This window comes from Engystomops pustulosus, chromosome 1 (assembly GCF_040894005.1).
Source record: "Engystomops pustulosus chromosome 1, aEngPut4.maternal, whole genome shotgun sequence".
NCBI lineage: Eukaryota > Metazoa > Chordata > Amphibia > Anura > Leptodactylidae > Engystomops > Engystomops pustulosus.
In genome coordinates, this window is record NC_092411.1 from 211,316,444 (window position 1) to 211,344,324 (window position 27,881).

General features: G+C 40.3%; 1 protein-coding gene across 2 annotated transcripts in view; it reads left to right on the forward strand.

The window, feature by feature from the left end:
• Nucleotides 1–27,881, forward strand: part of EGF (epidermal growth factor) — a 100,525-nt gene that overhangs the window by 43,648 nt on the left and 28,996 nt on the right. For both annotated transcript variants that reach the window (XM_072119309.1, XM_072119308.1), the window contains exons 7-14: nt 3,901–4,023; nt 7,812–7,934; nt 11,030–11,155; nt 11,278–11,414; nt 14,849–14,997; nt 16,955–17,059; nt 18,640–18,863; nt 20,227–20,394. In XM_072119309.1, coding sequence (XP_071975410.1) covers nt 3,901–4,023; nt 7,812–7,934; nt 11,030–11,155; nt 11,278–11,414; nt 14,849–14,997; nt 16,955–17,059; nt 18,640–18,863; nt 20,227–20,394 — 1,155 coding nt within the window. The remainder of the gene's footprint in view (nt 1–3,900; nt 4,024–7,811; nt 7,935–11,029; nt 11,156–11,277; nt 11,415–14,848; nt 14,998–16,954; nt 17,060–18,639; nt 18,864–20,226; nt 20,395–27,881) is intronic.

Here is a 27,881-nt window from a genome sequence, read left to right on the forward strand (position 1 = left end):
TGAGATTTCCCGTGAAAATTTTGGGGCTGCACAGCTACAGGACCCTACCTTGTTTAAAGCACGGGAGAATGTTAAGGTGATAAATGGGGTACTCCAAATACCAGGGGCTGACAAAATCTACCCCCGAATGGTGATTGTTGGGGAACTGTTGTACAGGGTCGACCAGATACGGGGTGAGGAGGTTGAGCAACTTGTAGTACCCCAATCTCACCGTAGGCTGGTGCTAGAGTTGGCACACAAACATGTGCTGGGAGGGCACTTAGGTGCTGAGAAGACCCGAGAGAGGATCCTGCAGCGATTTTTCTGGCCCGGGGTGTGGGAGGAGGTAAACCGGTATTGTAGCTCCTGCCCTGAGTGTCAACTTACTGCCCCGGTCTCCCACTTCAGGAGTCCTTTGGTCCCGCTACCAATCATAGAGGTGCCATTTGAACGGATTGCAATGGATCTGGTTGGCCCCATAATCAAATCCTCAAGGGGGCACCAATACATCCTAGTTATCCTGGACTACACTACGCGGTATCCCGAGGCGATTCCATTAAGGAACACCTCCTCCAAAAATATTGCTAAGGAGCTGTTCCAGGTGTTCTCACGCACAGGCCTCCCCAAGGAAATCTTGACTGACCAGGGTACCCCATGTGTAGGGTAATGAAGGAGATGTGTAAGTTAAACAGCTCCGCACCTCTGTGTATCATCCTCAGACAGATGGCCTGGTCGAGAGGTTTAATAAGACCTTGAAGGGGATGCTAAAGAGGGTGGTCAGCAAAGATGGGAAGGACTGGGATTGTTTGTTGCCCTATTTGATGTTTGCCATACGTGAAGTTCCCCAGTCCTCCACGGGTTTCTCACCCTTTGAGCTGTTATATGGCCGTTCCCCACGTGGGCTTTTGGATGTAGCCAAGGAGACCTGGGAACAGGAGAGGACCCCCCACCATAGTGTGATAGAACACGTCTCCCTTATGCAGGACCGCATAGCGGCGGTAATGCCCCTTGTAAAGGAGCACATGACAAGGGCACAAGAGGCCCAGTCTAGGGTCTACAATAGGTCAGCCAGACTCAGGACCTTTAACCCAGGTGACAGAGTGCTAGTTCTGGGGCCCACCGTTGAGAGCAAGTTCTTGGCAAAATGGCAAGGACCATATGAGGTCATGGAGAAAGTGGGGGAGGTAACCTACAAGGTATCTCAGCCGGGGAGGAGGAAACCCAAACAGATATACCACGTGAACCTCCTAAAGCCATGGAGGGAAAGAGAGTCCCTGATGGCCGTGGGAGTAGAAAAAGCGTCTGTCCCCAAGAAGGTGACACCGGAGGTGGGTGTACCCGATGCCAAGGTGCCGGAAGTACGGATCTCGGAGTCCCTCTCCAGGGCCCAGATTCAGGAAGCGAAGGAGTTTGCGCTCCGAAATGTGGATGTGTTCTCTAAGTTACCGGGACGTACTTCAGTCATCAAGCATAACATCATAACCGAACCCCACATCCGGGTACACCAAAAACCCTACCGGGTCCCCGAAGCGCGCCGGCTTGCCATATCCGAAGAATTCAGGCAGATGTTAGACCTGGGGGTTATCGAGGAGTCTAAAAGTGACTGGTCGAGTCCTATTGTGTTGATTCCCAAACCTGATGGTTCCCTACGGTTCTGCAATGATTTTAGGGAGTTGAACGAGGTGTCCAAATTTGATTCTTATCCCATGCCCAGGGTTGACGAGTTGATAGAACGACTTGGACAGGCTAGGTTCTTCTCCACCCTTGACCTGACGAAAGGGTATTGGCAGGTACCCCTTACTGACAGGGCCAAAGAGAAGACAGCTTTTGTTACTCCTGATGGGCTTTTTCAGTACGTGGTACTCCCCTTTGGGCTACATGGGGCTCCCGCCACATTCCAGAGGGTAATGGATCTCGTGCTAAAACCTCACCGGAGATATGCCTCGGCCTACCTGGATGACATCATAGTTTATAGTACCGATTGGGAGAGTCACCTGGCCAAGGTGCAAGCAGTGGTAGACTCCCTGAGGGCAGCAGGGTTGACAGCGAACCCCCAAAAATGTGCACTGGGTCTGGAAGAGGCCCATTACCTGGGGTACCATATTGGGCGAGGTGTCATCAAACCCCAAGTAAATAAAGTAGAGTCGATCCAGCAGTGGCCACGACCTATGAGCAAGAAGCAAGTGAGGGCTTTCCTAGGCATAGTGGGCTATTATCGCCGATTTATCCCCGATTTTGCAACCATAGCGGCGCCCCTGACTGACCTGACCAAGGGTAGCAGGGCGGTGATGGTAAAGTGGAGTGAAGAGGCTGAAGGGGCGTTTCAGCGACTTAAGACGGTTTTGTGCGAAGGACCGGTACTGATCACCCCTAACTTCACCAAGACCTTTATTGTGCAGACTGACGCTTCTGACGTGGGCTTAGGGGCTGTCCTGTCCCAAGTAGTGGAGGGTGAGGAACATCCTGTGACATTCCTGAGCCGCAAGCTCACACCTCCTGAAAAGAACTATAGCATAGTTGAGAGGGAGTGCTTGGCGATAAAATGGGCTCTGGAATCCCTGAGGTATTACTTGGTAGGGCGACAGTTTACACCAGTGACCGATCACTCTCCCCTCACCTGGATGAGTCAGGCCAAAGAGAGGAACGCCAGGGTCACAAGGTGGTTCCTAATGTTGCAGAATTTCAAGTTCACGGTGGAACATCGAGCAGGAAAGCTGCATGGGAATGCCAATGCCCTGTCTCGTACCCACTGTCTGATGGCCAAAAGTGTTCGCCCCCACAGGGTCAAACAGAGGGGGAGGGTATGTGAGACACTGAAGGGGTTAACTGTGGATGGGCGGTATGTTTCCCCTAGGTTTTGCTATTATGCAAGGCCTTAGTGCTGAGGTTTGTGTCCAGCACCTTGGACACAGGTGGTGGGAGCAGCCTAATCAGTCTGCATAAAGTGGCTGAGCAGAGCTGGAAGTGTGGTCTCTCTGGAAGGAGGCTGGAGAGCACACAGCCCTGACCTCTGTGCCTGGAGCAGTGACTTATTTTATGTACTACAGAGTTAGAGAAACTCTGTTTAGTTAGCACCCTGACGGGTAGGATTTTGTTTATTTAATGCCTGAATGTAAAGGCTGTTTTGTTTTGCTGCTGCAATAAACGCAGGCGAGACCTGTTTTGGACTGTACCTTGGTGTCACTGTCTTGAACTGCATCACAGCACCCCGCTAACACGGTCTCTACTGGGCCAAATCTCCCACAATACATATATATATAATGAAAAAGATGGCAGCACCTGCAAATAATATAAACCTTAGGTGCCTAGGACCCGGATCCTTTCAACAATACCAATTTATATAAATATATAAATAGTTTGAGAAAAAATTCAGATCCTGGAGGTCGAAAGGTTGCAGTGGTCACTTGAATAAAGGTACCTATTTTTTTAAGTGAATCTTGGGGTACTGGCAATGTTTTTATTGCTATATATTGCTAAAATTGAACAACCCATTGATTTACGGGGCTGATGCTGGATGATAAATCTAAGACATCCATAGTCTGTATGATCTAAGTTTATACTGCTTATTTGGCATATCTTTCTCCAACTTTTACACTACAGTATAATTTACATATAAAAAGACAGAGGCTGGACTGGTTACTTTAATGAATGTGATGTTGGGATTCTTGCAGTATGTTTCTCTCTTAGGACGGATGAGTTATATGCAATATTACTGTTGAAGGGAACAGTCCCAGCTGTTCAGTGTGAAATGTTTACTGGAGGAGGTTAAAGGTGGTCATGTAGCGTTTCACATTCAGGTGAACTTAAACATATTTAAAATGGAAGTAAAACAGACAAGACAGATTGTTATCTTTATCTTTTGCGGACTGAAGTACAGGTATGTAATCAAAGCTGCTCAAGTTTAATTTTCTCTGTCATCAGATATAAATGAATGTGCCTTATGGAGTCATGGCTGCACTCTTGGCTGTGAAAATATCCCAGGTTCCTATTATTGTAGCTGTCCCAGGGGGTATGTCCTTCTTCCCGATAACAAGTCATGCCATGGTAAGTAGGTAACATACAATATATACTTGCTGTATCTATGTAATATATACTTATTCATTGTACTTTGCTCTGCTCTGGATTTTTGCTTATCTCATGATTATATTTGTGCAGAGAATTAGTCTCTTATGTAAATTATACCTTTCTAGTGAATAGTAGCTGAGCTGCAGTAGTCTGTCATAGCAGCTATACAGTGGACAGAGATATACGGTTGAAAAAAAAAAGGTTTTTCTCCATAACCTGTGATATATTTGCTCTCCAGAAAGGCATCCAGGCCTCTCTTGAACACGTACATAGATTTCCCCATAACAACCTCCTACGGCAGAGAGTTCCACAGTCTCACTGCTCTTACAGTAAAGAACCTTTGTCTATGTTGATGGTAGAACCGCCTCTCCTCTAGGCGTAGAGGATGTCCTTTATTCTGGTCACAGGCCTAGGTATAAAAAGATCTTTGGAGAGATCCTTGTACTGTCCGTTCAGGTATTTGTACATTGTAATGAGGTCTCCCCTCAGTCGTCTTTTTTCTAAACTGAATTTGTCAGGCTACTCAAAATATATTTTATTTGAGTAGCAAAAACTGACACTTGAAAGCTTGATTCCCATATATTGTCAAGAAGCCTGCATACAGTGCCACCCAGCCAGAGTACCAATCAAGTGGCAGTCACAGAGCTAAACAGGCTGATAACAGCTGTACTATCTAATGATGCTGCATTTATTAGTCTGTTTTCTTACAAAAACTGAAGCTGGCACCATTAATACATAATAGGGCTTATTTACTAAGGGTCTGCACACTGCATTTTCGTCGTGTTTCCCGACTTTTTCCATTTTGCGCCGGGGGCAGCAACACATGCAGGAAATTGGACACACGATCTTAGTGAATCGTGACAGCTCTGAATCCTCGTCGGACAATGCACCTCTGGGACGGGACAGATAAGTAAATGTGCCCCAATATCTATTTAGCAAAAGTTGATCCTTTTACATTCATATATGTGCAATTTCAGTTCTTCTAGTTTGTGCAGAGTCAGAGATCTATCCAGTGTTGGACTGCAGTGCCTATAAACTGTACAAGCTCTATGCCTTTTGCCACTATTCTAAAACTTAACCTTTATAACTATTAAATATTAAAAGAACCTTTACTCACTGACACACTGAAAATGACATTACATGGGTTGAGAGCTGTCACAATCTAGATAGTCAGTGACTACAGTTAGAGGCAGGCAGAGGCAGAAGTGGGATCAAGTGCCTCACAGGTGATATATATTCTCCTCCAGGTACAAAAGTGCAAGATGACTTCTCCCTGTTGTGACATATTGTTGAAGCACATGTCCACACTGCACCCCTGAATATACCCCAGTCACTTTGACTATAATATCACCTGAATATGACCCACACTATGCTCCTGAATAATATTTACCCTCTCAAAACACAAATGACCAATACTGTATCTATAAACTGACCAACCTATGCTCACCACATATATCATATATTCTTCTCACAATACAACTGCTGTGCTGCCCACATACATCAAATATACCCCCATAATAAAACCATGTTGTGGCCTATGCATACCTCATAAATTAAATATAAAATATATACTATAACACTGAATAAATAATAACGTACCCCTAATAAAGTATATTATATCTTGTTCTAGTAATACAGCACGTTGCAAAAACCAGCAAAAGACAATATAAAGATGCATTACAGACATATTTCTCTCTTAGGATCTAACATGTTAACTTTATAATTACCAGCACTTGTCATGTGGCCGTGTCACTAAAACAATACTTTCTGGATCAAGCACTTTCTATTTTTAATAATTCTATTTTCAATACTTAATTATGTTAAGTACAGATTTTTAGTTGTTAGTTTAGTTTTTAGTAATTTTCTTGGGATAGAATCTGTAAGTGGAAACATTATACATTCTCGATATATGTCTTCTGATACATAAAGTATTCTACCATATATCCTTCTTTTAAAAGATTAAGCAATATCTCTATAGGTTTTACATCCATTTACTGACTATTTCTATCTGCCCTAGGAGAGGTAGTAGTGCCAGTTTATTCTTTTCTTTCACTTTTTAAATGAACATAATGATGATGCCAAAAACCTGTATTGCCTGTAATAGAAAATGATAAAATTTAGTAAAATATAGAAATAAATAAATTCCAGTAATGAAGCGACACAGTCTGTAACCAAGGCCCTAATTCATACATTTTAGAGTTGGTTTTCCCAAAAAAGGTACAAGGTAAAATGTAAATTGATGCTTTGTACTATTTTATGACGCCGTCAGAATAACAACAGATATTATTTGTAGAATACAACCTATAAAATGAGGTTATAATTAGTGTAAATCTGTTTTTCTCATGGCTATAGTTATAGTCTGCAGTTATTGCAGCCATTAATGAAATGCTATTATCAGCCTCATAGGAAACTGTCAGTTATGTGAGATTATGGAGACTCTCGCTGTAGTAAAGTAACTGTGGGCAATAAAAATCTGACACATATTACACATTTATGACTGGTATTATTCTGGCTTCTAGTTACTTGCTCATTAACATACATTAGCAAAAAAAGTTCCTTGGTAAGATTACAGATTTCCTGTAAATGCTGCTTTTATTGTTAGCTAATGTTGTGCAGCCAAATGAATTGCTCTTTAATATGAGTTACTTTTGTTGTCTGTGTTTTACAAGCGCATTCGGGTTATATGTCCATTAAACTACAATTCAAAATTGCCGGAAACATATACAGTGGTATTAGCTCCAAGACACACATTTAACTATCCATTATTTTACACACAGGCTAAGTAGCTATTATATTAACATAGTTGGCATTAATAATTCTAGGACAAAAGATTCATAACTAGGGAAGCGGCTTCTGTATTACAATAGCAGCATTGTATACATTTTTTCAGGCAGCTATAAAATAGTGGAAATTGTATTAATCAGCATTAGTACACTTAGACGTGCCACAGAGAACCCTTATACAATAGTACCGTATTTTTCGGACTATAAGGCGCACTAAAAAACCTATGATTTTCTTAGAAATCAAAAGTGCGCCTTATAGTCCGATGCGCCTAATATATGAATCGGGAAGAGCTCCGGGCCAAATAGCCACAGCGCTTCTTCATAGGCCGCCTAACCCGCTTACCTCTGCTCCCTGTGTCCTTGTTGCGGGGGTTGCTCACGTTCTCCTGGCTGCTCTCTGTGGGCTTGCTGCTCATGTGTACAGGCGATCGGCTCCAAGTTCGGGAGTTTGCAGGGGCCTGGGGCGTTCTTTCTTCGTCATTTCCCCCGTCGTAGGCATGCTGACAGTAGGCGGGTCACTGCTGTGGCGCTGCTGAGTCACCTCTATGCCTCTCTGCTCCGCATCTAAACCACGCCCCCGGACCCTCTTCTATCTCAAGCGGCCGCCTGCGCCCTATAATCGGGTGCACCTTATGTATGCACCAACACGTTTTAGCTGCCCTTTATCCCTAATGCGCCTTATACTCCGGTGCGCCTAATCAGCCGAAAAATACGGTAGTAAATAACCTACTGTATTTTTCGGACTATAAGGCGCACCTGAGTATAAGGCGCACCATCAATAAATGTCTGCTAAAATGTCTAGGTTCCCATATAAGGCGCACTGGACTATAAGGCGCACCTTATTATAAGGATGTATGACCTGCAGTTGACAGACCTGTGCCTACATATACCCACGATCCTTAAAAAATCTAGCAAAAAAAATTAAAAATATTCCACTTTTCAGATGTAAGACAGGAAACAGATATTTATGTTCTTATCTTTCAGATGAGAAGCCATGCTTACAGGAGATCAGGAACTGCAGTCATGGTTGTGTACAGACTGTCGGGGGACCTGTATGTTTCTGTCCTGAAGGGTCTGTTCTCAGTATTGATGGCAAAACCTGCAAAGGTATGAAGTATGAAAGAAACAAGGAAAGAAGTCCTGTGTATTTTTTATTTGTCCCAAAGTAAAAAAAAAACATACATATGACGAATAGGCAGACATATTTTGTACATTTACAGCTTTTTGCAGCATATTGATAAGAGCTCTAGCTTATAAGAGAGAATACCCGCATAATGGGAGGCCAACAGAGCTAAAATACATACCGGTAATCCCTTTGTAAAATCTTAAATATATTAGGCCTCAATCATAAAAAAACACTCTGTCAGCAATAATAATCAATATCAATAACCAACTGGTGGCCGCTGTTTGCCTCCTTGTATACCCAGAAGAAGGCTTTAGATTTCTGTATAGGTAGAAAACTGTAACTACGGTAGTGGCTACCTTTTACTTTTAGGAGGAGGCTCAGCTGCAGCTGCAGATTCTGCTTAGTAAAAGGATAAAGAGTCATCAATACAAAATCCTGGTCAACACCTTATTTTTCAACAAATATAAATTAATAATCTTAAGTGGAACTTTGTTTAATGTCTTAGTAGCTGTAGTTCCCAGCGTTGCCCGGCATAGTAAATGACTGCTCTTAGCTGTAACAAAATAGAATGGGTTAACAAAAATATTTTATATGTATCTATAGACTGTCTCAGACTGTATCTGGCAGTCTCTTTCAGTGAATGTCTCTGATGTGTCTCGGACACTCATATTCCAGTGACTATGTGTCTCAGGCACTCTCATTCCAGTAAATGTCTGCCTCTAGCGCTCTCATTCCAGTGACTGTCTGTCTCAGGCGCTCTCAATCCAGTGACTGTCTTTCTCAAGCACTCTCATTCAAGTCACCGTCGGTCTCGAGCACTCTAATTCAAGTGACTGTCGCTCTCAGGCACTCGCAATCCAGTGACTGTCTGTATCGGGAATTCTCATTCAAGTGACTGTCGGTCTCGGGCACTCTCATTTTAGCGACTGTCGGTCTCGGGCACTCTAAGTTTTATAGAGAGGAAAGTGGGAAGAAGTCAGCACAAGCTTAGTTTCTGCTGCCATAATTCTCTATGGGAAGAGTCCAGAGGGAGGAGTCTGTGGACCAGTGCACCCTCTGGACCACCGCGGGAGATCGTATGAGGCCCGAGATGGCAGCCAAAGTAAAGGATATGCAGGAAACAGTCCAAGCCTGGGATGACAGCAGGAACACAGAGGAACACTGGTAACGCTGGAGACAGGAACACCAGGAGCGTATGGGAATGCTGGAGACACATAGGAAGCGTAGGAATGCAGGATGGCTATCTCTTAGCTGGAAATGATGCTGCAGATCCGGTGGGGAGTGAAGGGAGGTGCCCAATTATAAGGGCAAGGCCGGATTAGCGAACTCCAGTCAGGAGCGCGTGCCCTATCAGTGGGAGTACGCGGCCTAGCAGGAGTACAGCCAGGAGCATGGAGAGGTGAGTTTAGGCCGGGTAGCGGGATAGCGGCAGCGGAACCGCGGCACATAGAGGGGCACGGGTGTGCCCGCGATCCGCGGCAAGGATCGCGGATGCATCTGTGAAACTATCAGAGTGAATAGACCCACCCCTTCACCTCAGCTGGTATTTTGTTTTACTCTATGGACTGCGCTAGCAAACAATAAAAAATATCTTTAAGACAATATCCAAAATAAAATAAGATATATATAGGGAGGAAACCACACAATATGCAAACTGATCAGCAGTAAACACAAGTGATAATAAATACAGTCCGTATGGGATAAAAATAGTTTCACTTACATATGCAACACCCCTGCCAATACATAGGCAGACTGGTATTTGCGAATAGCGCCCTCTCCAGGTTAGGAGCTGACCTATTTGAAGGTTCTAGAACCTGGTCATTATGTAATAGCAGCTGTAGATCCAGCCTAAACAGGCAATGGTTAAGTGGGTGTAAGTTAGTGACCAATGAGTTGGCTATATTGTGAGCTGGAATGTGATTTGAGAGGTGCAACCACCTGACCAGGAGGATACAACCCCTGGGCAGGAAGGAGCACAAGGTCTTGTCTTTGAGCACATGCTCTTACCACAGGACCAGTCCAGACTACAGGAGTCTGAGAGTGTACAGAGAGACAGTGTTCAGTACACCTTCAGTACTGACACTTAAACTAAGCCCTGGACCAGAGTCAGGAGACACAAACCCAGAGCTGCAGCTTCCACAGCTTGGACACAGTTCCATCCCAGCCTACTACATCTACTACCAGGCTGGTGCACTATTCCTGAGGCCCCTCTACATGACCACTCCAGTACCAGAATGTGCTGTTAGTCATTTAGGCCCATTACCTACTACCTGTTCAATAAAAAATCGTGAGTTAATTTGCACAACGTTGCCTCTGTCTGATCCCTGGATACAGCTGTCTACCACCACGGGCTCCCCATCCATTACCTAGGGACCTATCTTACAGACACTCTGGGGCTGCCCCAGGGAGAACCAGTACATCAGTCTCTCCCTCCATATTTCTTGTACACACCACCTGCTGTAGAGCTGCCAGGCTGTAGGTCAGCCCTCCGGTCCCCATACCAAGCACAAATCAGCGGTCAATAGGCTGCATTCCCCGGCCACTCTGGTATTCTGGGCCCTGGCTGCCTCCAGGCCATAAGAAAAAGCTAAGCCCCGGTGGGGGACGTTGTATATAACACAATGCAATCATATTATAAGGTGCAGAACATTTAGGTATAGATACAAGGGCTAATTACAAATTCATATTCATACTCACTCGTGGTAGCATAAGGTTGCCAGTAATGTTTCATGACAAAATGAAGTGCAAGTGCTAAAGAACCACTAAATGAAGAAATACAAGAGCTCAACACATACCCTAAACGGACAGAGCGATCAGTTGACGCCCTGGTGCCCGTTTCTGTGATACAAGTCACATAATGCACAGAAATAGTGCTACTCCTCATGTTCACATTCTCTACTAGTGAAACATATGGAAAATTTATTAAAAGTAAGATATGTTTTTAATACTATAATCAATAGTTCGGTTTAATCTTCCTCAGTACATCCTATATTTTAAGTAGTAGGGGGGCTTTTGTGACCTCTGCCTTCTTTATAGCTACGGTATACATTTGAAAAAGTAATGCAATGTCTTTCAGGTTGTTCTTCTCCAGACAATGGAGGATGTAGTCAGTTATGCAGAAGATTCAGAGAAGACAGCTGGGAATGTGATTGCTATCCGGGTTATATACTTCAAAAAGACAAAAAAAGTTGCCTTGCTTCAGGTCAGTAACACTTTATAGGTTTGTTCGTCAATAAACAATGATATATTGCTATTTTCAAACATGTTTTTAATGCTCATATGTCATATACTGAACTTTGAAAATTTTTTATGCCTCAAGTACAGGTCCTCGGCCATTCCTAATGTTTGCAAATGTTCATGACTTACGAAGGATAAACTTTGATGGGACACAGTATGAAAGTCTACTGGGCTCACAGATGGGAGGAGTTTTGGCACTGGATTATGACCCTGTGGAAAATAAAGTAGGATATCCTTATTTTACATTATTGTATTTCTAATACCAGATAAAAGGCTGTGTGATAAACAAACAGAAGGCGAAGTAGCTGGCTTTTCTTTTCTCTTATAAGCTTTGGTAGTTACATGAGCCAGCACTAGCAGAATGCCCTTCTATTATTTTGATTAACTCTTATCTTTATGTGTTTGTATCTCCCTACTTTGTAATATAATGGTAATTGCAATTATAAAAAATTGTCTGAATCAATAGCACAGGAAAATGTAAGAAATCTTAAAGTATACAGGTAAAAGTACTCCACCCTCCCTTATAAATTGTTCGCTCTGCTACGTATGTCTTAGGGGTGTTAGGAGAGGAGGAAGCGACCATAAGCTTTGTCACAGCTTAAATATCTGCAGAAAGTTGTGTGTATCTGAAAGCCTGTATACAGCAAATAGATAAGGATATGAGGCCAGTGAATCACATTCCTTGAGAATATTTTATTTGATAATTCAGCTTACTAAGGTGGTAAAACTAACCGGGCACTTTCGGTAAAATGATACGCTATTTGAAACTTTATCAGCTTCTTATCAGCTGTCTGTGTGCGTAAAATAGGGAAAGCTGATTTATGCAAGCTGCTTAAAGCAGAAAGAAATGTAAACTTTTACAGGTTCTGCTCCTAGGACTTCCATCTATTGTTTCCCTTCACTATCCAATCAACACTTCAGAGAGGAGTGGGTCATGCATACTTTCACAACACCAATAAACTAAGATGTTGAGATTTGGATGCATATATAATGATACAGATTTTCAGGGACTAAATTCCCCTCAACTAGTTCCTTCCCCATACATTCTGCTGAGCTCTGTGCCACTCAATTACTCACAATAAAATCTACCACTCGACCATTACAGCGTCCGTATAGCTGCGCCCCAGGCCAGAGGTTGTTCATTCCTGTTTTACATATATCTGATTTAAACTACGGTAGTCTAAAAAGTGTTCTAAAACACAACAGTAACAATTTGGCTAGTTTAAATACAATATGAAATGTTAATGGTAGTGGCTTCATTATTGCGATTACTGAGAAAGCCATTGCACTCGGCTCCAGAAACAAAGGAGTTGAAATTACACCCAGAAACAAGAAAACACAATTATGCATTGCAATAGTGCATTGCTAGTAGGCACTGTCTCATCATACAATCAACTATTTTAAAATCTTTAAATATTCTATACAAAATATATCATCAACTACAATATGAAAAGTAAAATATGAAGTGATATTAATTTCAAACTATACAATCTTTACTAGTTCCATCTGATATAAAGGATTTTGGTGTAGATATGAGCTAAAGAATCATATATTTATTGTTGTTGAAGGGACTAAAATAAGAATAAATATATGTGTGTATAGGTAATTTTAGCCATTTTCTGTGTGTCATGGACACCAGGAAATCAATCTCAGTAGGAGCGTAGCCCTGGACTGAGTCCTATTATATAATGTGATGACTCTTATTGTTAAACCTGTAAAATATTTCACCTCCGCCAGGTCTAAGATTCAAAATGTCAGTCTTAAGATATTACTCCAGTGTCTTTTGCAGTGGCTGACTGAACAAAGGAAATGTATGGTTTGGCATATGCATTCATAAAGTGAGAATTATTATAATTCACTAGTTCACCGTAAGTGCTGATAATGAGTTCATATAAGTATCGTAAACTATAAACATAGTTTCATGGTAGATAAAGTTGTAAAAAAATGCATCTGTCCATTAAGCCCAACCGATGAAACCTATTAATTATGGTTTTCAATTTGTCCCTCACATATATATTTTTGACCTATTATTATTTAGACAAATGATGTAAAACTAATCTTCTATATTCCGCTATTCTGATTGTAATATTTGGATGCACCACAAGATGGCAGTGTTATCTGGTTGTTAGTCTGTCTCCTGCAGAAGTGGCAACAGTAAGCTGCGACTTATTTGTGCTGTGATTAATTGGAAATTAGACAAGCATTTCAACAATTATCTGTTTGATCGCTAGAACTTATAATTAATCCAGCTTTGATTAAAGGAGTTATAATAGTCCATACTAGATATTGTATGCCAACGCTCTAGGGCTCCCTTGTGTCCTATTTTGAAAACTTTCTGCTGGAAATCTTTAAATGAGATTGCTTATACATATATTAACTGTATTAAGTGGAATGTTAAAGTGGAAATATAAATGTCTGGGCAAGTTTTTTTTTTTTTTTATCGGTGGCTTGGTTGAAATAGTTATACTTCCTCTATACGGATCTGGTGTACATTGATTTTATGATAAATCTTCTTTCTTACTAATTGTGATAACGGTATATATGTTAACTATATTGTGTATTTAACTATAACTATATTTTTATATATTAAATGGCTGAACCTAAGGCCTAATGCACATGACAATGCGCTGAAACAGGTAGCAAACAGGAGAATGTATGCAGTCTGTTTCGCCCATAGCACTGCTCTGCCCTCCCATCTGCCTAGGAGCTGAGCGGCCAAGCTGGAATACGGGCAAGAATAGGACCTGTTTTATAATCGTGATGCAACTGCCCAGTCACAGTGTGGGAAGAATGGAAATAAGTTTAAGGTGTTAAATGGAAAAGAATACCTCTTTTGGCTACCATTAAAGGCAGCCCACTAAACACCAAGTATGACCTACAAGAAGTCTAAAAACATGGTGTGGGATTAAGCCAAACCAGTATATCTATGCCATAAGGAACAGACTCCCACAATAGCCAGTCACAGTGTGGTGAGACATGGTAGCCTCACTGCACCGCGACCGTGCATAATACCCTGTTTCCCCTAAAATAAGACATCCCCCGAAAATAAGACCTAGTACAATGTTGTTCAGGCTTAAAAATGTAAGGCCTCCCCTGAAAATAAGACCTATCGGCAGTCATTGAAGCAGCTCCGCCCAGAAGATTGTAACATGGGGAAGAATTCAAGGAATTAAATCACTGGCTGTTGTGCTGCAAATGTGATCCCAGCAGCTATGGAAAGTGTGTTTACTAAACATGAGAGACTGGGTCCAATGATTCTAATAGTAATGGAGTCACAAGAAATACAGCATGAAATTCAGCATGAGAGTCATAAGGATGTTTAAGAAGATGATTTTGATGATTTTTTTGTTCAATCGTAAATGTAAATTCTTGTTCATGGAAAAATAAGACATCCCCTGAAAATAAGACCTAGTGCCTCTTTAGGAGCAAAAACTAATATAAGACACTGTCTTATTTTCGGGGAAACAGGGTAGAAGTCAATATCAGCAACGAGCTAGCCACAATTTGAGTGGCTAGCTCACAACCTCCATCTTATGAATGTAAAAACTGAGTCCAATGTATAAAGTTTTCTTTAATCCATTCATGTGATCAGCAAAGAACTGTGACTCTCCAATTTGTTGTGAATATATCTTACGTATCTGCCCAATTTTATTCTTAGATTTACTTTGCACACACAGCTCTGAAGTGCATAGAAAGTGCAAACATGAACGGCAGCGATCGTGAAAAAATTATTTCAGAAGCTTTGGACACACCGGAAGGTCTGACCATTGATGCCATTAGCAGAAAACTGTACTGGACGGACAGAGGGTACATATGATTTATCTGTGAAAACCTATTGTACTGTAGTTATTACTTGAATTGCTTATAGATAATGTGCTGCCACAGCAGAGGGGATTTGTCATCAAGCAGACCCCATACAAGTTTTTATTTCCATATTAATTATGGTTCTGGTAGTACTGGGCCAAGATTTTTCCTATAGCAATAACTAATACCAAAACTAGGGAAAAATAACTAAATGCATGCAAAATGGTAAATTTCTATTTAATAAAGAATAACAAACCCCCCTCAAAGTAGGAGTGTGTGTGCTGAATTCCCCTGAAGCAGGGACACGTTTCTGTGGTCTGTAATAGATTATGTCCTTTTGCCAATGTCATGCCCTATTTCTTACATATTGGCATTACTGCCTTTCATGACATACATGTTCATTATTAATATGTTGACTTAGGGTATGCCTTCAGCCCTGTGTGTTAGTGTGTTTTAATGTCTTTTATTTGATAAAGATTTACTTTGTAGATTTATTTTCTGCACAAATTTAGTTATTATTCCCTAGTTTTGGTATTGCATATTATTTTGTGGGTATTCTGGTTAGAGTAGCACATATATGGGTTATGTTGTCTGTCTCCCCCTATTTGGTACATATATAGGTCTATAACAATGCCTGCAGAAATTACTCTAAGTAACAATTCCGTAAGTAGTACTCTCATATAAAAGACCTTAACATTTGATACAAGATTCACTTTCATTCAAATTATATACCCTGGTTTTGTTCTTCTAGTCACTGGATGTCCACTTATACACACTATTAAAAGGAACTATCACTTAAACTAAGCCATACTTACTAAACATATTTTTATTATTACTATTATACAGAAGTAGAATTATCCCTATATTGTTTTTCCCTATGCCTGAAAAGATCCACGTTCTGTCTATAAAGCTAACTCACCATCTATGCAAATGCCCTATGTGAGGGCGATTATCATCTTTCCTCAGAATTTGTGATGCAAGGGTGAGCTGATTTCTCTTCTGCCCATCAGATACAGTCAGCATCTCTCTCAATCCCCTCATTCACCTCTCCCTCAGGATTTCTCTTTACGCAGTCACGCAGCCAATGTGTCTCTAATTTCTGAATGATGTAGCAGTGCCAAGTTCGTTGGGCTAAAAAGAAAGGAGGCCTCTTGTCAATCAGGACATGGCTGAGCTAAAAGAATAATATATATATATATATATATATATGCATAGATGGTGAGTCGACTTGTGAGTGACAAACGGACTAAGACACTTTTCTGGCATAAGGAACAACATTATATGGTTAGTTGTGCTTCTGTATAACACCAGTTTTCAAAGCTATGTATAGTTAGTGAGCTTTAGTTTAAATAAATCAGGATTGTTTAAGTCTTTTGTGAAATGTGCTTTCATTTTGACACATGAGGTGTAGTCCATGGGCTGGATTTGTGATTTTTTTTTATCTTAAAAGTTGAAACAAGTTGAAATTTGTTTCAAATTTTTTCTTAGACCATAGGGGAACTGGAGTGGATTTGCGACAGATGCAACAATATCTTTAAGGCAGAAAACTAATTTAACTGCAGTGATACATCCCCAAAAAGTGTCTAGCATGACTATGGAGTGGCTAAATTCACTGTTTAATTAATTTATTTGATTGATGAATGACATAATTCATACAATTCCAAGCATCTGTTGCTGCTAAATGTCATGCAACCAGTTATTGAGTTTAAAGAGCTCATGCCAAGGTAACAATTTATCTGCTCCTATTGGAGAATTTAAACACTGTACTGCTATAAGCAGATATGAAAGATAAACCACATAGAAAAGACAAACTTAACTATAACTAAAATGATCTATTCGCTCAAGGCAGATATCTGTGTCCTATGTGACTAAACCACCCTATTCAGATGAAAGGAATCTGGTGTGAATATGTCATTGAAAGGAGCCAGCAACCTATGACACAATCTTTTTTAACAAATAGGAAATCTTGCATTGAAACCAGTTATTTAAATGGAAGCAACAGGAAAATAATTGTGGAGAAAAATTTACAGCAACCAAGAGGAATTTGTGTTCATCCACGTGCCGGGTAAGAATAACGATATAAATGGCTCTATGGGCCCTGGGCTGTATGAGAAGTTTGGTTGCCCATACATACGCTTACATTGTGTGCTTCAGTTTATCAATGCCATTTTAGCTTAGAAAAAGGTGCAAAGCACTGATTTGGATCTTTTTCTACTTCATTTACACAAAAAACTTTACATAATTGCAGTTTTCATCACCCTCCCAACACTCCATAAATGTTTGCTAACTATTACACCACTTTCTACTGTGAGTTTTCGCTACAATTTACTCCAGTCCCTTAATTAAGTCAACTGTAGCAAGGTTGTGCGGCAAATTAATCACAAGGTATGCGTCTTCCCATATAATAGACACACAGTGCACTGGGAAATCAAGACCGACATGACAAACACTCGACTCGATAAATGAATATTTAACCACTGCATGTTGGTCCAACCTTTTACATGACCTTTTACAGTGGACATGATCTTCTATAGTGAGGAGCCCTATCTGTCTACATGACACTGTTCGCTTCTGCACATAGAGCCATCGGTAGGATCCTGTACTGTGAAGGGGATAATATAATGAGTCTCCTATCATGGCAGCCCCCAAACACACAGCTCATACTAAGCATTGTGCCTACAGGGGGATCCCATGACATCACTGATGATATCACTGATGATGTCACAGGGATTTCCAGAGAATGGGAGGCGGTGAGAGAAATTCAGGGAAGATGCAATGTAGATCTCCTCTGCATGTTTGTGTATACAGATCATTGATAAGTGTGATCTTATGGTAACATTTCATTGGATAAGTTATTAGTGATCTGTATAAAAGAACAACAGGTGATACTTATATACAGGCAGTCCCCGGGTTACGTACAAGATAGGGTCCGGAGGTTTGTTCTTAAGTTGAATTTGTATGTAAGTCGAAACTGTATATTTGATAATTGTAGATCCAGACAAAAAAAAATTTGGCCCCAGTGACATTTGGAGTTTAAACATTATTTGCTGTAATGGGACCAAGGATTATCAATAAAGCTTAATTACAGACATCTTACAGCTGATTATTGCAGTCTGGGACTATAGTAAAGCATCCAGAGAGCTTCACCAGAGGTCAGAGGCGTCTGTCTGTAACTATGGGTTGTCTGTAAGTCGGGTGTCCTTAAGTGGGGGACCGCCTGTAATGTGCTCCTTGCTAACAGCTTCCCATGCTGAAAAGTTTCATTCAATGAAAATTCAATTAAAAAAGAATAATTTTAAACAGTTGAGTTATACACCCATAAAAACCAATATAGGAAAGGTCTATCAAACACAACAACCTGCCATGGTTTGGCCTGGGGGTTGGCTGCATCAACCATTATCTGGTATGGGGGAGTCAGCTTTGTCAGCCATAGTCTGGTCTGAGAGGTTGTATTACAGATCCATGTTGTTTGGCACCATACTATGCTCTAATATTATTCATCTTTGCCTTGTGAATGCGCCTCACCTAGAAGTCACCCTAGAACCATTATTCATACATATGTTGCACAATCTTGTGGTATTAATTTTAATATCTATCATATTGTTTAAAAGACTGAACTGATTTCTGTTTTTTTCTACTTTTAAGGAGATTGTTCTGGACAGATATTGGACCCAGTCCTCATATAGGAAGCTCCACTCTAGATGGTCATGAAAGGAAAGTTGTGATCAGCACTGATTTAGTATGGCCTAGTGGGATTACTGTGGACATCCGCACAAATAGGTTGTACTGGTGTGACACCAAGAAATCTGTGATTGAATCTTCTGATATGGATGGATCGAACAGACTCGTCCTTTCCCAGAATGATGTAGGTGAGGTTTCGGGGTAATATTCTTTCTTGTCAGTAACTTCTTTATTATTGAAGGATCTACACTGATGGATCTATCAGATTTATCATGACTGGATCTTTCTATACCACTCTTTATGTCCTCAGTGAAATGAAGGTGAATTTATTAAGAGGTATACCTCTTAATAATTAAGGCACATCTCCTTAATTTTAATTCTAAGATTTTGTTGCAAATGATAATAAATACGTCTAGGTCCAGGAGGCCATGATATTTCCACATCAGCACCTCTACCACCTAGCAGGAGAACAAATGCTCCGAAAGCTACAAACTTTGGCATAGAAAATTGCAACCTTTTGCACAATTTTCAAAATTTGTAAATATTTGCATACATTTTGAGACATAAAATCTGGTTCATGAAAGAAAATCTACCATCAAATTCAAGCATAATAAAACATGGGCACTTAATCATAGATCCAGGCACAGTTACTGTTTTGATCTTTGTTATAATATTTGTTATTCTTCTAAAATAAACGGTTACAATTATGCTAATGAACCAGAAGGCTATTTGCATGTTATCAGAGCCCCTCTGGTGTTAACTTCTGAAGGAGCACTTCCCTCTCCCACTGTGTGCTCAGTGCTGCCAAGATAATATGAAGTGCAGGGGAGACTGAGCCTTGCTGCTGCTTGTGAAGCCAGAGCACAAGGAGGCTATGAATAACAAATATAAAAAGATTACCACCGTTTTGTTGTCTGGCTCTATGAGTATTGCCCCTGGTTTATCATGCTTTACTTTGATGGTAGTTTATCTTTAACTGTGGCAATGTGTTTTTACCATAAAACAATGATGCCAATAATATGGACAAGCTTAGCTCATGACCATGACAGCAACAATTATTTTTATTAGTCTACACAATTTATTATTATGTATTAAACATCTGACATGCAATTCTCTCATTTGTGAAGGATACTTTAAGGTTAAAGGTAATTCAGCAAATTGCAGTCACATCCACAGAATCATGGATAACTTGCTGATGGGTGGGTAGGAAATGGTACTTTGGGATTAGAACTGACTACCCCTCTGTTGACTGGTGACATGTCCAACGGTTGGATTCCCGGTAACCATAGAGTTATTAACATGAAATTATTGGATTAACCCTTTAAACTACACTTTAAATGCCAAACCCGCTTCTTACTTCCCATGGGACACACCACTCCACCTGTTGTTAGCTTCAAATGACATTTTCTTACTGTATTTCAAGAACTTAACTCATTATAGCTTTTGGAAAACAACATAAATAATGTCATTATTTGCTGTTTATTGCTATATTGTATCCAATTTTTGCCAGTACATTACCTGTTCATTATAGTAAATACACATATTTTTCAGGCCATCCGTTCAGTATAGCAGTATTTGAAGATTACATCTGGTTGTCTGACTGGTTGCAGCCATCTATAATAAGAATGACAAAGAGCAAGACAAACAGCTGGGTACGTGTACAAGGCGACATGAAGAGGCCTTCAGCACTTGTGGTCATACACCCTTTGGCCAAGCTAGGTAATGTTTATAGATAAACCAATTCCACCATAATCCTTACAGGAGCACACCCCTCAATAAAATTGTAACATATTGGGGCACATCTACTAACAACATTGCAAACTTCACTAAATGCAGTTTGCCTGTGTAGTGTGCAGCCTGCACTATATTCAGGACTTGTGGTGCCCGTTCTTAATGAATTTGGTGCCCTCTGCACTCCTCCGATAGTGTGCACCACTTTTTTTGTGGTGCACCTTTAACATGGGGCCTGTGACACAAGTCTGTTGAACTTTGCATGTTATATCTGGCGCACAGTCTGACTGAGCACCGGAACTCCCCCTAATTTGAGTCCCATTGTGTGTCCCACACAAGAGGGTTGTGTGGAACACAAATGTGACCTGGAAACTTCTTAAATACCTGTGCAAGAACTAAAAAGAACATGCAATATCTGACAGAAAACTGGAGCACGGCCGTTAGTAGATGTGCCCCATTGTCCTAAGATTCGGTATATCTACACCTCATATGACTGGACATATATATTTGGGCAAAAATGTGTGCCATTTTTTGGCTAGAAAATGGAAAAAATATGGATAAAAAAAAACATTTGTAAAAGTTTCATGCTATGGCGAACAGAGCAAATTATTTTGTACTGCAGGTACAACCTTTCCAGAGCTGTGGCTCAAACTAAATTTTCCTCCCGGCAAACCATTCTAACCTTTTTGTCAGAAACCTAAATCTGTAATGAAAAAACACACATTGACATAAAAGCTGTGTTTAAATATAGCATTAGTTAACCAAGTATACTTGGAAATCATACAAATCTCAACTGCTCTCAAATTATATACAGTGGGTACGGAAAGTATTCAGACCCCTTTAAATTTATCACTCTTTCAATTATTGCAGCCAATTGTTTAGATCAAAAAATCTCATCTTGACAGAAAAAAACAAAGACATGTAGATGTTTTTCTAATTAAATAAACAAGAAAAACTTAAATATCACATGGCCATAAGTATTAAGACCCTTTTCTCAATATTGAGTAGAAGCAGCTTTTGAGCTAGTGCAGCCATGAGTCTTCCTGGGAATGATGCAACAAGTTTTTCACACCTGAATTTGGGGATCCTCTGACATTATTCCTTGCAAATCCTCTCTAGTTCCCTAAGGGTGGAAGATAAATGTTGGTGGATGTTATTTTCAAGTCTCTTCAGGGATTCTCAATCGGGTTTAAGTCAGGGCTGTGGCTGGGCCAGTCAAGAATGGTCATAGAGTTGTTTTATTTATTTTAGCTTAGGTTCATTGTCTTGTTGGAAGGTGAACCTTCGACAAAGTTTGATTTCCAGAGCACTCTGCAAGAGGTTTTCATTCTCTGTACTTGGCCCCATTCATCTTTCCTTCAATTGCAAACAGTCGTCCTGTCCCTGCAGTTGAAAAAACACCCCGATAACATGATGCTACCACCACCAGGTTTCACTGTTGGAATTGTATTTGGCAGGTGATGAGCAATGTATATGTATTGCACTGCCATAAAACTGGTGGAGGGCTGCAGTGATAGTTGATTTTGTGGAATTTTCTCACATCTCCCTACTGAATCTTTGTAGGTCAGCCAAAGTAATCTTGGGGCTCTTCTTTTCCTCTCTCACCAAGGCTCTTCTCTCATTTTCTCTTGGTTTGGTTGGATGGCCAGGTTGGGGAAGAGATGTGGTTGTCCCAAACTTCTTCCATTTAAGGATTATGGAGGCCACTCTTAGGAAGCTTAAGAGCTGCGGAAATTCATTTTTAACCTCATGATCTGCTTCTTAGGCAGTTCCTTAGACCTCAGGACCTCTGGATGTGCTCGGACATGCACTGTGAGCTGTGAGATCTTATATAGACAGATATATCCAATCAATTTAATTAAACACAGCTGGACTCCAATTAAGGAGTAGAAGGAAATGGAAAGCATATGCGTTAAATCTGAGTATCACAGCAAAGGATCTGAATACTTATGACCATGTGATATTTCAGTTTTTCTTGTTTAATATATAACCCAAAATATCTACATTTCTGTTATTTATCTGTCAAGATGAGGTGCAGATTGTACATTAATGAGCAAAAAAAAGAACTATTTTTTAGGAAACCAATTGGCTGCAATGAAACAAAGAGTGAAAAATGTAAAGGGGTCTGAATACTTCCTGTACCCACTGTAGGCCTCTCACAGGCAGCAATGGCTACAAAATGGTCATAGGCCTTAGGATATTCTAATATCTATACCATTAATCAATGATCAATATTAGTATGGTGTGTATTTTGCTTATGGAATATCAAGGGCTGGCTTTTATAAAATTGTCTTTTAAAGATGATGTAATTAACATACAAGCACATTTAATTAATGAAGTATTGATAAGCTTGTACTTTAAAGCTGATTTCCTGGCTTAAACTATTTATGACCTATATGTAGTACCACCCAAAATCATCTGTCTCCGATGAAACCTTTGCCATAGTACAGTGGCTGTCTTGGTCACTACAGATGCCTCTCTTGTGCATTTCAGTGAAAAGTGTTGCCTCCAATGACCTGGGGCATTCACTACCCTATAGATGGAGCTGTCTGCTGCCTCCTCTGTTTGCATTGTAGTTTCCTGTCAGCACTGCTGGACCCAGTTGAACGACGTGGTCGTTGGAAAATGCACCTTTATCATATCATATGGATAACCACTGAGTCTCTGTTATGTTCTTGAGGTCCAGTGGACAGTGGAGATATATGTAACTCCTCACCTTTTTATAGTGCAGCACTTTACAGATCAAGGGGTACATATACAAACAAAATAAGACAATAAAGATCAATAACATCAGGTGAAACAATTGGAATGAGGCTCTGCTTGCAATCTATGAGCAGGAAAAGGTCGCACTGGAGGTATGAGTTGTTTTGATTTAACAGCACTAGAAAAACAGCATTCTATACAGGATTCCTAGTGTTGCTTTCATTAAGATTCCTTTACACTGGAAAATAGCTCAAAATGTCCACTTATAACAATCTATTTTTAGCCAAGAATTCCATGCATGTCTTCCAGTATCAGTCAGTGTCATTTTTTCCAAAAAAACCCCAGAAAACATTTATTATACAAAGTGTCTTACTGTGACAAGTCAGACTATTTATGAGATTAAGCTCTCAAAGTAAAATGTGTCATCATTGAGAGACATATTCATAGTGTTAGCATGCTAACTGACCCATGACCCAAAACATATCAACACTCACCTGAGACATGGAAGATATAAGAGAAACACAATTCTTCTTTATCAATATCCTGTAAGGTCTTTCTATTCTCTGCTATCAGGCCAGACCAGAAGGTGGAATCATAGAGCAAATTTTATCCAAGAATTTACTAAAGTGGCTGAGTGAAAAACATTTTAGAATGTTATAGAATAACAATCTGTTTGGTCAATGTCTGATCTGGTGTCCATATCCTTAATTTTATACATGTAGTCCAGTTATGATCATGTATGCTGTGCCCCCGGAATTAATTGTATTATTGCATTATGACTTACATATACCTCATAATTCCATCAAGGATGTATAAAGAGTAGAGATGAGCGGACCTGATGAGTTTGGCTTCGGACAGCTGACCCGGGCATATTGCCGAGCAGCCAATCTGGTAAATTGATGGCTCTAGCTACTAGCCATGGCTGATATTGCTCAGGTATCCCCCTGGCCAATTATATCCATAGCTAGTGGCATTAATTTGCCAGATTGTCTGTTAAATTTGGCAACCATTTTGGCAATATGCCCGGGCCAGCCAGCAGAAACTGAACCTGACCATCGGGTCCAGTCATCTACAATGAAGAGGGCTCAAGGGCTGAGTCCTCTTCATAGATGGTGGCTGTTTGCTGCAATATGCAGCAAATACCCACTGATGACACCCTTGATCGTTGCCAGCATTGTTCACCATGCTGCTAACCATTTAAGAGTCACCAGCAAAGCCATCCCGTATGCCTGTTGTACCATCATCAGGGGAGCAATGATCCCTCTTTGAGACTCCAGGGACTGTCATTTAGAAAGATCTGTATTGGTCATATTCAGCTGTATTGCAAAAAATTCCATGAGTGATCAGTCCCCTAGGGTTCAAGTACACTGAGTAAATAAACAAACCAGGTATTAAAGCATGCCAAAAGTCCCAATCTACCATAACATAAAAACTGTTATTCCCGGCAGTGAACCCAAATAACTGAACTGAACATAGCACCCAAATGTCTCAATCAACACTTTTACACCATTGTGCGATTCTTAAAATTTTGAGATCATAGAGATAAATGCAAAAGGGATCATAGTCATAGAGGAAACATTTTTTAGCATCAAAATAGGACAAAATTAAGAGGTTTTTTTTGGTACAAAGGGTTTTAATTTTATATTGCATCATTTCCTTAGAATCCCTTAAAACTATATTTGACATATAGCCTGCATAATATATTTTTTATATATTGCCCCATAATTAATTATTATTCATTTATATATTAATATATTGCCTCTTAATTCATTATAGATTGTGCTATAATAGTATACATATTACCTTCTATCAACAACTTGATGTATAACCCAGATAATTATTATATTTGATATATGTTACACATATAGCATATTTCTTCCATAATTTACTACCAAGGCATGAGCCATAACTGCCATAATTAAAGGGGTATTCCCATTTCAGCAAATAAATTATATTTTTCTAATAATTAAATGTTATACAATTTTCTATATACTTTCGGCATCAATTATTCACAGTTTTCTAGATCTCTACTTGCTGCCATTATATAGGAAGCTTCTATGTATTTCAGTGGACAGAAATCTGACCATGGTCACACAGGTGTACGGCAGAAGGGACTGGTGCACATCACAAAATAGATGGCATCCTGTGGAAAGAAGTTCATGTTGCAATACTGAAGACACATCTAACGACATCAGCCAGGAAGTTAAAACACTGGGTCTTCCAAATGAATAAATTGGTTACAAATTGGCTTAAGCACAACAAAGGGGGAGATTTATCAGAAGTTCCTGAGAGGAATACTGTTCTTGTTGCTCACGGTAACCAATCAGAGCTCAGCTTTGATTTTCTCACAGAAGTTTAAAGAATTAAAGCTAAGCTCTGATGGGTTTCCATGTTCAACTAGAACAGTTTTCCTCTCAGACTCTTTTGATAAATTTTCTAATGTTTTGGAAAGAATGGGCCCAAATTCCTACCAACTATTGTCAGACGCTTGTAGAGGGATATCCAAAATGTTTGACCGAATTTATACAGTTTAAAGGAAACCAACCAGCCAAAAAAACTAAAATCCTATAAATACTAACCTCTGCTCCTCTTCATCTTGATCCAGGCATTGTCTGTGGCTAGTCTTGACACGCCAGTTATAATTAGCAGCACGGAGCTCGGGTACAATTATGCACGCCCTCGCCACATCCCTCTCACATGCTGGGGGCATGGGAGAGCAAGGTGATGTCACACGAGAGTCATGAAGTCAGAACTCTCATGTGATGGGAGAGGGAAGTGGTGAGGGTATGTGTTATTAGTGGGCCGGAGCGCCGGACATCTTGTCCCTGCGTTCCGTGCTGCTAATTATAACTTTCTTTTCTAGGTGATCCGGCATGTCAAGGCTAGCAACGGGCAGCAGCAGGATCAAGATGAAGAGGAGTGGGGGGTGAGCATTTAAAGTTTTGTTTTTTTGGCTGGTTGATTTCCTTTAAGAGCAATGGTACCAAATACTAATGGAATGTATGTAAACATTTGACTCTGCAGAAAGTAATAAAAATGCCTTGCATATATTGTAAAAATGTCCTTCTATATAGCATATGTAATCTTGTGGTTTCAGAGGAAATCAATGCACAGCAATTGAGTAAATTGCCAAGTGATTCTTTAATTGCAGGCTAAAAACATGTGATGCTTTAACTTGCTCTAAATCTTTTTTTGAAAACATAGTGGGGAGAGAACTATTAAGTGTAAAATGCACAACATTTATTAGGGTTTTTAGACTTTTTACCCACTTTTACAACTTGACCGACTAAGGGGATGTGGCCATTTGTAAAATAGTTGTGGCTTCATGGGAAATAGGCATGGTAAATGAAAATAGACTGTGCACAAAAAAATTGTGGTGCACAGTTTAGACCAACTAAAACTAGGCCTGAAGTAGAAACTAACAGTCTTATACTGCACCAAAATTATGATCACAGTGATAAATATGGGGAAGCAAAAGACTAGTGGTTTCTAGGCAGACTAGTAGAACCTGAGACACATTGTTAAATTTCCCCTAGGGTGTTACTGGGATAAGAGCAGAGACGGGAGTGTGGCCAGAGTGAGCTAGCATTCTCCTACAGCAAGGAAGTACTATCGCCTGCAACGGTCTCTTCTCTGCTTCTATCCTAGTGGCACCCTGTGTTTGAAAAAGTTGAAATGTGACATGTTTTTGGGCCTCGATAAAAGAGTCACATGGCAATTTACTCAATTGGTATGCTTGGATTTCCTCTGGATATTACAGTGGGGTGTGCTCACCTTCTTGAGCACCCACTGCTGCTAGGAGTGCAACTTTGAATAATACATTGAATAATTCAATTGTAATAAGTTCAGAATAATAACCTACAGTGTTATATTATAAACCCTGTAGCTTTAGAATCCACAGCAATTCAGTTATTGCAGTGCAGAGGTTTATCTATGCCTCCTGTCCAGCACGAAATTCATGTATGAAATGGTCGGAATGACCACAGATGTCTGATTCCTCTATGTTTGTCCCAGGACTAGAGGTATAAATTGGGTGCAATATTGGCAGTTGGAATACAATTGCCAACTATGATATTCGGGACCTTTCCAATGATTTATCCATCCATCTATTCAATCAGCCTGACTATGATAATATATACTATACTGTTGACACATGGGGGGGCACGAGATACAAGTCTGAACTGCAGAGCCACATCCAGCTGAGAACATTATCGTTCCCTCTCAATGCAAATAATCATCAAATGACAGTATTCTTTGGTAGATTTCTCAGCCTGAACAGATAACTGTGACGAGGTTTTGGGTTTCTACATTCCAGACTGCTGTCCTCAACTTTAGGCTGTTGTCCTATTACTAACAGTGGAATTACACGCAGACTCGAAGAACAGCTGGGGGGAAGGATGGGATGGCAGAAGCCCCAGTAATCCTCATTGTCATCATGTCATTCATGTTCCCTATTTAAGTAGTAACTAGAGGCAAGAGTGAGCACAAAGACAGATAGCATTTACCACATGCCCCAAACTTTTTGAGGCTATTAGGAAAACACACTGACCTCACAAACATGACACATGACAACATAATTGGGCTATCATGCTATTATGATGTTGTCTTAAAAAGGCAGGTTATCCAATATGAATCTACACTGCTCATATATATGTCAACACTGACAAACCCGAGTACTGTATTTCTTAATACAACCAACAGTCCAGGGTCTATTTTCATATTATCGAGTCAGTATCAGGACTTCTTTTACAAAACTATTGTGAGCCATTGTG